This window comes from Pteropus alecto, unplaced genomic scaffold (genome assembly GCF_000325575.1).
Source record: "Pteropus alecto unplaced genomic scaffold, ASM32557v1 scaffold61, whole genome shotgun sequence".
Taxonomy (NCBI): Eukaryota; Metazoa; Chordata; class Mammalia; order Chiroptera; family Pteropodidae; genus Pteropus; species Pteropus alecto.
Window position 1 is genome coordinate 15,851,466 of NW_006434835.1, and position 9,988 is coordinate 15,861,453.

Genomic DNA, 9,988 nt, shown 5'->3' on the forward strand with positions numbered 1-9,988 from the left:
GAGCGTTTTCCTGGCCAGATGCACTGGGAGTTTGGGAGCAAACCCGTAAGCCTTGCTAGCCTCCCTGAATCTGTAGGCTTCTTCCCCTGCAATGGCAGCCTTGCAGCTACGCTGGTCCAAACGCAAGCGCAGCTGCTCTGAGCAGCAAGAAGTTGCTGCCCTCTGGCGGACGCAGAGGGCACTACACAGAGCAGGGAATCCATCTCCCCAACCCTGTCCAGACTGGCAAATGTTCTCTTAGGGACTTGGAAATATCCACCTGTCCGCCTAACAAAATATGAAAATTTCTCAATGCCTGCACCTTGCTGCTTTTACCTGGGAGAACTTCTTTTCCCAGGGAAGGTCGGCTCTGCCCTGAGAGATAATCTGGGCACATGATTTCCTTGTTCCCCTTCCTGACATCCAGGCAAGGAGATTGGAAGTCTATGCCATCAAAGTTCCATGTGGGTGAGGGGGAACCCGTAGGTCAGTGCACAGATCTTGGGTTTCCAACTCCAGGCTGAACCCTTACTAGCCTCAGGAACCCTGAGCCTCGCCGTCGTCATTATTGATAAAGCAGTAACCTTTTCCATAGAGTTTAACGGTTTTTAAAGAAATGGATTTAATTGCCTCTATAGGTTCCTTTCTGCAAGATAGATGAGCCCAATTTATAAACAAGAAAACCGAAGTTTAGCGATGCCCTCGGGAACTGGTACTGGGTGGCAAGTTTGGTGGGAGGTAGATCCTGGAGGAACCCAGGTCTCCCGATGTCAACTCTAGGACTCTGAGTTGGCCATCTCCACTCCCTGAGGGGACTCTGAGTCCATCTGAACCCGGAGACAGTGTAGGACCTTTTCTGGGAACAGATCTCGAGACTACTGCTCTGGGCAGGACCTGTACTTCCCACAGCTGCATGGAGCCTGGGACGCCCTGGCTCCATTGCTTCTCCAAACTGCCTGGCAGCCTTTGCTGCTGCTGCTGGCTTCACACAGAGGGACAGTCAACCAGGTGGTTGGGAGAAAGTTGATTGCTTCTGTGGCCTGGGGCAAGTCCCCGCCCTTCCCTGAGTTTCATTGCCGTCACCATCATCACCATCATTGTTTCTCATAACATTCGTTGAGAGTTTGCTCCTTGTCCAGCATTATTGTTAAGTGCTTCATATGCATTACCTAATTTATTCCTCAGAACAAAGCGAAGAGGGAGGTCCCACCATTAGTGCATTTTACATGTGTGCACTTCTAACAGGAGGTGGGCCAGAAACTATTCCAGGTCTGTCTGACCCTCACGTCCTTGCTCTTAACCACTGTACTATTGTGCAAATACAAGTTATTCTTATGTCAACTGCAGGGTGACTTAATAGGTGTTAAGATGACGAGCAGCCAGCAGGGTCAGTGTCAGCATGGCTGGGACACGGGCAGGTGGGGCTGTGGTTGGTCAATTTCCACCCTCCTTTCCTGGCACCGTGTATAACACTGGCTCCATCCTCACCCTCAGGCCTCCTCTGAGCCCGAAGGATAAATGGCACCTTTTAAGAGTATCCCCTGAGAACCTGAAGACCTACCAGACGTTCCCATCAGGGAAGAGGGTCTCCCCACAGGAGCGGCAGAAGAGAGACTCCTACTTTGAGTTCAGAGCGTGACACCATGGCCCTGACCACGTTGGCTCTTTGGAATAAAATCTGTAGCCATGACTATCCCATGCTCCTCTCCTCTGAGCCCGAAGAGCATTCGGCTACATCAGGACTACCCCTGAGGGTAGCACCATACTGTGTCTTAAGGGCTGTGGAAAGCTCAGCCCAAGGGGTTCGAGCCAAGAAAAAGCAGTGTCCAGCGACTCATTTGGCTCACCCACCTCCCCCAAGGTGGCAGAGCTAGAAGGGAGGACTGTAGGGCTCCTGAGTCTTGGTGGCAGGTTGCCCAGGTACAGAGATAACCTTCCATCTGCTTCCGCTGGTATAATTGAGGAAGCCCTATTATCCTGCATCTGAGAATGAGGGCAAAGTGACCCCAGAACAATTGCGCTGCATGTCATATGCAAAGGAATTCCCATTTGTGCTCTGGCTCAGCATTATTCAGTCCAGACACGAAGCTATAACAGAAGTGGTGCTGTTGATGAAGACACCAAGGCTCACAGCCGTTGAGAAAGTCGCTTAAGCTCACACAGTTAGGATTTGAATCCAGGTCTTCCTGACTCCTAAGCCTTGGTTTTTCTACTGCACATCTTGCTTGTGGTCCATGTAGAAACTGTGGGGCCACCAACCGAGGGATGACACAGCCCTGGGGACCCTGAAGGACCCTGTGCTGTCTGGAAGAAGTGTCCCTTCCTGCATTCTGCCCAGACCGACGTGGACAAGCTGGTTTGGCATTTTCCCTTGGAACTGTTTCTAGAAGGGGGCAGGAGGCAGTGACCCAGGACTAAGCCACTCTTCAAGGAAAATCTATGTTTCAGGAGACTCTAGGCCAGAAGTGGCCACTGGGAATGGTTTTCGAGGTCACATGCCTGAGGTGGCCTGCAAGGGCCAGGTCTGGAGCATCTGTTCTCACCAGGCTGATGCTTCTTCACACTGGAACAGGGGACAGGATGCTGGGGACAGCTCCTCCATGAACAGGATTTTTATCCACAATGTCTTTATCAACAACACCACTTTCGTTATAGCTTAGGCATGGGGACCCTAGGCCAGGTGTACACCTACACCACAGGAATTCTCCAGCATCCAGTGCCTCCCGGGTTTGATCAAGGGACTCCATCCAGCAACAGGACCTTTATTACCCGCTAAAAGCAGGGGGACCACTGTAGGTTCAAGTACACATGAGGATGAAACAACCTTTCCCCTGTGAGCCAGCATTTAGGCCCCTCCCCCCAGGACAATGTAAGTAAGAAAAACCATGTGCCCATCACATAGGCATCTGACAGTTCTCAGAGACCTCCATAAGGGGCTTCTCCTATGTCCCCGAGTATCTGACCAGCTGGACCTGTAAGGGTCCCTATGGGGGCCAAATTCATTCCAGGGCTTAACCAAACAACCAAGCAAATAAACTCTGATTGCCGGTCATATACTGTCACATCCCGAGGGCCTGGTGGTGCTAAGTGGGGACAAAAATGTCTAGGGCTAGGAAGCCAGGCGCCAAATGGAATGACCGCTACAAACACCCTTCTGTACAAGCTGCACTGGGAGATGCTGGAGAGGGGCTGGGGGCGGGGGTGCAGGCCCCAGTGAAGGAAGGGAAGAACATATATTTTCCTGGGGAACCTCATCCCTTTGGCTTGATCCCTGCTGTGATGTGGTTTGGGATTTGAACCCTGCTCTTGAAAAGACTGGCCATTCCAGCTTGCTTGATGTCATCGGCAAACTTAAGCCCTGGAATGAGCAGTTCTCAATTTAAAAAATGCTTCTATATGACCCTGCATTCAAAATATGATGAACCGATGGGGCAAAGAAGAGGCTTTTCTTTTGCTTTATTGAATAAACAATATTCTAGAAGTGAGGGAGGACAAAGATAAAGTCATACTTCTAATCACCGTCCTCTGGTGCCTGGATGGGATTGGATTCCAAGTTCCAGTGGTCCCCATGAGGTCGCCAGGTCAAGTATTGGTGGCCACATCAACATCCCCAGAAGTGAATTCGAAAGGAGCTGAAAGAAAGTCCATGAGCCCCCCTGAGCCTGCAAGTCTAAAGCGCCCTGACTTCCGAGTTCGCTGTAGTCCTAGAGGCTCCCTCCCTCGCCCACCTCTCATTGACTCCTCATCCGCCTCTCGTGTCCCTTTCTCGGAGTAATGGCCAATTTGCACCTCTCCCAAGCCAACCCAAAGCCTTCTTTAAGCAACTTTTAGCATCATTGGAACGTAAAGGGTAGTAGAACCGTGTGGTGCCGGAACTCATGAAGAGAAATATGAGAAACGCAGAGAAAAAGTCAAGGAGGACAGGATTCTGGCCTCGATTGTGTGCTGGGCTATTGCGGAAGAAGAGGAATTACCCTTGGTTGGAGTGGTCCCAGGTGTGGACCCTGTTACAGAGAATCTGCCTCAGCCACGGCCCCCTGGCGGCCTTGCTGGAGTGGAGAACCCTCTCTCTCATCCAGGTGTTTGAAAGGCGGGTAGACACCTGACCCAGGCTGGGCCAATCAGATTCTCTCTCTGAAAATCTGAAGTCAGAGCTGAAGGACATTACTCAGGAGTCCCTGACTGAGGGTCATTCAGAGCCAAGAAGAAGGAAGCTTGACCACTGTGGGGCGGCCACATATGGCCCCGTGTCTGACAAAGCAGAGATTGCTGGTTTGCACACAGAGCTAAGTACGGAGCTGCTGAGGAGAGAGGCAGAGACTCTGGGCCCTGAGCTATCCCGGGTTCCCGACCCAGTGCTCTCTGAGGTCTAGGTGCCTTTGTTCTTTTTTGACTGGTTTGTTAAATCATTTTGAATGGCATTCTTTGAATTGCCATCAAAACTGCATAGACTATGAGACCACTCCTGAGACTAGGTCCCAGGAGTAGCAGACACATACAAAAAATGCCAGCTCATCACCACAGGGGTGATGGATCGTGACATGGGCTGCCCCTAGGCGTGGGGCAACCCCATAACTGGAAGGCTCCAAATGAGACTGTTAAACACATCAGAGGAACATGGAGGTGCCCATCATCTCAAGGATATTTGGACCAGATAAGATCATTAAGGCCTCTTTCTGCCCGAAACGAGGTTTGGAAAGGATTGAGTTCTCTGGGCTCCACCACCAGCATCTTCACACCTCTCATCCCCCAGGCAAATAAATCTGCATCTCCTAATAACCCCTGGAGGCTGTCGGGGGAGGGGAGAGGACTAGCGGAGGCAAAGGCAACTCCCCAGGCCTGGGCATTGGGAGCAGCACAGGTATGCTGGCTGGAGAGGGGCAGCACCTGAAGTTTGGACCACCCACATTGCTTGCAAAGCCTGGAATGCAATCCTGCTCTGGCCTTTCAAAACCCTACTCCTGGCTTCTTTCTAGGTTACCTCATTTCTCAGAAGCTCCAGTTTTGCTGATTCTGAAAGAATCTGCAAAGCGCCCTGGAAACTCACGGGACCCCTTTGGGAAGACCGATGTGCCCCATTGGCCAAGCGGAGACTGGGGAGCCCTTCCTGCCCCCTACTATGCTGGGAATATCCCATATCCCACCCACCCCCACTCCAGACCACCTTACCTCATGAAGTCTGGAGCCTTGGCCATCGCATGTTCGAACTCGGAGAAAGACAGCATGTTGTCATTGTCCAGATCTAACTCGTTCAGGACCTGGCCAGGAGTGCAGAACCAACAGAACAGCGAGGCGTTGGGTGTGAGAAAGGGAGGTGGGGGCTCGGGATGGGGAGAAGTACCACACGCCGAGTGCTACCATAGGCCAGGCTGTCTGCCAGGCGCTTAGCACACATACCAGTGACCCCCCAGCCCCCCGCGGGGCAGGCGATCTCCTCCCACTGCCACTCCCACCCCAGACGAGGACATCGAGGTGCAGAGAGATGAGGTCATGTGCGCTGAGGTCTGGGCCTTGTGGGCCAGTCTCACTTTGGGAAGAGTCTCCTTGGACTGTGGGGCCCAGTCAGGTTGAGGAGGCAGCGATGACTCCCCATGGTTTTAGCTTTGCTTCTAGTTCCCATCCAGACCAGAAACCCTTGAAGATTTTCATGGTCTTAGAACAAATGGATCGATGCCCTGCTGGGTTCACAAGGCTGTTTTCGTGTCCTGTGACACTTTGGACTGTCCCTCCAAGACATCTGGCCATTGTGTTGTGCTGGGATAATGTGGGAAAGGAGACGTTGTGACATGTCCATCTGATGCCAAGCTGCTGTTGGGCCACCTGCCTGCAGTGTGGGTGGGAGGGACTTGGTGGGTGGCTTGGGCACACTGCTGTGGGAACCCTGAAAGGGAGTCATGGAAGCAAGTCATGATCTGGAGGAAAGACAGACAGGTGGGACATAGTTGCTTCCGGCCATGTGCCCATCCCTCAGGGCACCTCGCCCTGCCTGCCATCCGGGTGTTTGGGCGACGGCTCGGCCCACCCCAGCCCGAACGGGCCCAGGCACACACGTGGCTCGTGAGGTCGGTCAGCAGGTCCTCGGACACGTCATCGCTGTTGAGCAGTCGGAGGACAATCCTCTGCAGGTCCTCCTCGTCAATGAAGCCATTCTCATTAAAATCTGCAAAGAAGAGGCACCAGCCAGGACCCCACAGATTCCTGTCAGCTTCTGGGATGCCCTGTAGAACCCAGCTGTCCCAGGTGGGCTTAGAACCTGGCACTCGGTGAGACCTGGGCAGGCCTGAGGAGCGGGGAGCTAGGGCAGCAGGGCAGGCTGCCGACGAGGGTGGCGCTTAATAACGTGATTGACAACAACAATAACAAGCAGCAGCATTGATTGAATGTGTACTCCCAGTTCAAATCTGTCCTGAGAATTTCCCCTTGTTTTAAGTCACCGTATCTTCACAATCAACCTTTTATTAGTCTCACTTTTCTAAAGGGAAACTGAGGCACAGAGGTAATATGGTTGTCCACACTGTCAGTAAGTGGAAAGGTGGGGATTCAGACCCAGCTAGGCCGGTCCCCGAGCTCTGTGTCAACAACAGAATTATGGAAACGTCAGTAGGTCTTTAGGTGGCTAGGAGCAGGTCAGCATGGAAGAGCAGAAGGACAGCTGGATTTGGAGCTTGAGGACCTAGGTGCAAGAACCTGCTCTGGTCATCCTGCAGGTACAGAGATGTGCCAGCCTAGTTCCTGCCCACAGGGAGCTCCCGGGCTGCAGGTGAAGGGGAGACTGTCTGGCACCCAAGCAGCTTGGCTCCAGGAAGAGAGGAACAGGCACCCCAAGGACTCCAGGGATTTTCAGATGGGCAAGTTCATGTCTGGTTGGGGTGCAAGCGAGGGAGACTTCCTGAGGGCGGAGGCATCAGAGAAGCACTAAAGAGCCTGCAGAGATGGTGATTGGAAGAGGTGCCAGGGTTTCTAGGGCCAGTGGCAGAGAAGGAGCAGCACTGGGGTGATCAGTCCTGAGTGAGGGGACTAGAGGCTTGGGAGAAGGTCAGAGGTTAATTCTGGAAGGTGGTTCAATCTTCGAAGGGCCTTAAATGCCAGAATAGGCAACCCTCCCTAGGACGCCCGAACACAGATGTACCAGGCCATGGTCTAAGCGCTTTATATTTCACTGCATTTAATCCCTATAACACAGATGAAGAAACTGAGGCACACAGAGATTAAATAACCATATTTCCTTAATCTCATTGCAACCTCTTGCCTTTAAATGTCCTCAAATTTATACTCCCAGCCTGGGCTTCACTGTGAACGCCAGATGCATATATCCACCTGCTTTCCTGCCTTCTTCATATGGTCTCATAGGTCCTTCAAATTCAACTTGATCAAACCAAACTTTTCCTATGCCCCACCTCGCCTTGGCCCCACACCTGCTGCACCCATGGCTGGGCCCTTGGCAAGTGGGTAACTCCGCCTTTCCAGTCTCTCTGCCAATAAATTTGGAGTCATCTTTCCCTCACTCCCCGAAGCTCACTGGGTCAGCAAATCTTCCCAGCTCCACCTTCAAGGGACAGTAAACCCACCCTGATGACTTCTCCCCAAGCTCACCGCCTCCCTCCTGCTGCAGCCGCTATCAACGACCATCACTGTAGCAGCCCCCAAACCAGCTTCTCTACTCCCGCTCTGGCCCCTTCGGTCTATCCTCGACTCAGCGGCCAGTGACCCTGTTCATCTTTCTTCATTCCTCCCTCAGCATCTCTTCTCAAAGCTTCCGTCTCAGCCAGAGGAAAGCCTAGGCCCTGACAGTGGCCGGCAAGGGCTGCCCAGCTCTCGCTCTGCGTCCTTGCCGTTCCGCCGTCAGCCCAGGCTCGCTCCTGCCTCAGGGCCTCCGTACTGTGGTTCCCCTCCCTGGAACACTGTCACCCAGCACTGAATGTTACCTAACACACTACATGTTTCACATATGAGCTCGTTTACTTCCCTCCACCAGCATGTCCATCCCACAAGGCAGAAAGTTTTATCTTTCGGGTCACTAATATATCCCCAGCTCCTAGAGCAGTGCCTAGAATAGAATAGATGCCCAATGAATATTTGTTGAGTAAGCGAATGAATGAACTACCCAAGGTCACACACCGATAAGTGATGGAAACAAGGCTAAACCCAGGCAGTCTGCCTCTATGGGTACTCATGCTCTTAACCACTCATAACCACTTTTATTGTAAACAAGTACCCAATTTTTAGCTGAGCATATGACCATCTACAACAAGCACTACATTTCCCAGCTTCTTCTGCGGCTGGATGTGGCCATGTGACTGAGTTCTGGCCAATGAGATGCAGAGGAGGAGCAGGCAACTTCTGAGAATGTCTTTAAAGGCAAGGTGTAGCCCTTGTGACAATGAGGTGACCTTGAGAATGGAGGATAAAGCAACAAAATAGGAGGGACCCGAGTCCTTAACATCGCACAACCGCTGTGGGCAACTGCCTCTGGAATTCTCTCTCCATGCTAGAGAAAATGCATGTAGCTGCCAGCAGTCTTGGGAGCTGTCTTGCATAAGCCACTTAGGGGTTCTTGTCATTTGCCACCAAATTTAATCCTAATTCATTGTCTGAGCCTCAGTTTCCTCATCCGTAAAATGAGTAATAGCAGAACCTCCACAAAGTCAGTGTGAAGGTTAAATAAGAAAATAGGTGGACGTCAGCTGGTGTCGGAATATAGAAGAAGCTTATTAGGTATGGTAGAGGCTCAATTCTCTATCACTTGATGATTGTTAAATACAAAAAAATTGCAAACTTCAGACACTATGCAATATTCTGCTTTGAAGAAGGAGAGCTAGAGCTATATTGGGCCCAGAGTGGAGAAGAGAGTTTGCTGATGCCACAAGCTCTACAATAATAGAGCCGAGCCTTTTGTCTCTGTTCCCCAGGGCAGGATATGGGTGTGTAAGGTGAAATTAACCACCTCCCTCCTCAAGCGGGTGGCTCTCCCCTGGCTGAGTGTTTATCAGCCCCAGACACCAGAGGTTAAGGCCCAAGATGTTCATCCAGTCTCTCCCCGCGCAGCTCTGCTACCACGCACCACGGGTAATGACTGAGAGCAGGTGGAGGGGGCTGGAGGGACCGGAGCTGAGACTGGAGGCAGTGGGCAGCCTCAGTGACATTGCACTGCTGGTGGAAAGCTCTGCAGCCTCTCCCAGAGACCTCGCCAGTGTCCCCAGGCGTCCTGCTGGCCCAGCTCCCATATGCAGAGACTGCAACAAAGTGACATGGCTTTGGTCCTAAGCCATCTGGAAGCAGAATCATTTGCTGGAGTAAAATGTAATCTTGGACAGTTCTCCTCCTTGGGGGTGCAAGGGCAGAGCAGCCTGGGAAAGGGCTGGGGGCTGGGAGCTCTGGGCCACCGGCCAGCCCATGGGGCCTCAGCAGTCTCAGGACCTGCAGCCTTGGGCCATTCTAGGGAGTGGAGGGCTTTCCTCTTGCTATTTCCCAACGACAAGGGAGATTAGAGAGCTGATGGGGTCAGGGTCCCCCCAAAACATTCTTATCATCACCATCCCAACCTCTCTGTCATTGCAATTTACAAAGTACTTTCACAAAATTTAGCCCATTTGATGGAGTGAGGCAGGGCACGCTTTCACTACTTTTTCCCATGAGAACTGAGGTCGCCTCCCTGGCCTCCCCACTAACATCCCTTGTTACTGCGTCAGACCTTGGGAAGGTGTGGAAGGTCTGCCTTTGGTGTCCTGGCACCTGCCTGCGGGTCATTCACATCCGGTGGAAGCTGTGCGGATGGGAGCAGGAAGGCAGTGCTGGGATGTTGGTCTGTGACAAGTAGAAAATCTCCTCAGAGGGCCGAGAGCGGGGAATCGATCAGTTGGAGGCTAGGCGTGTCCCTCAAAGCAGACCCCAGGAAGTACCTCCCAGGTAGGTGTGCCTGGCCCTGCCAGATTCTTGTCCAATAGCCATTCACTCCTTCCTTCCTGTTAATAGAACTGCAGCCCTTGTTCAGGATGACATCATGTTCACC

At 52.3% G+C, this 9,988-nt stretch overlaps 2 protein-coding genes across 2 annotated transcripts in view; one reads left to right on the forward strand and one right to left on the reverse strand.

The window, feature by feature from the left end:
• CUNH2orf70 (chromosome unknown C2orf70 homolog) overlaps positions 1–1,618 on the forward strand; it is a 14,416-nt gene extending 12,798 nt beyond the window's left edge. Inside the window, exon 4 of the mRNA XM_006910301.1 lies at positions 1,474–1,618. Within this exon, the coding sequence (XP_006910363.1) occupies positions 1,474–1,618 (145 nt within the window). The remainder of the gene's footprint in view (positions 1–1,473) is intronic.
• A 1,915-nt stretch (positions 1,619–3,533) lies between these two features.
• CIB4 (calcium and integrin binding family member 4) overlaps positions 3,534–9,988 on the reverse strand; it is a 44,408-nt gene continuing 37,953 nt past the window's right edge. Inside the window, exons 5-7 of the mRNA XM_006910302.1 lie at positions 6,030–6,139; positions 5,149–5,237; positions 3,534–3,611 (exon numbers count right to left, since the gene is read on the reverse strand). Coding sequence (XP_006910364.1) covers positions 3,581–3,611; positions 5,149–5,237; positions 6,030–6,139 — 230 coding nt within the window. The 3' untranslated portion in view covers positions 3,534–3,580. The remainder of the gene's footprint in view (positions 3,612–5,148; positions 5,238–6,029; positions 6,140–9,988) is intronic.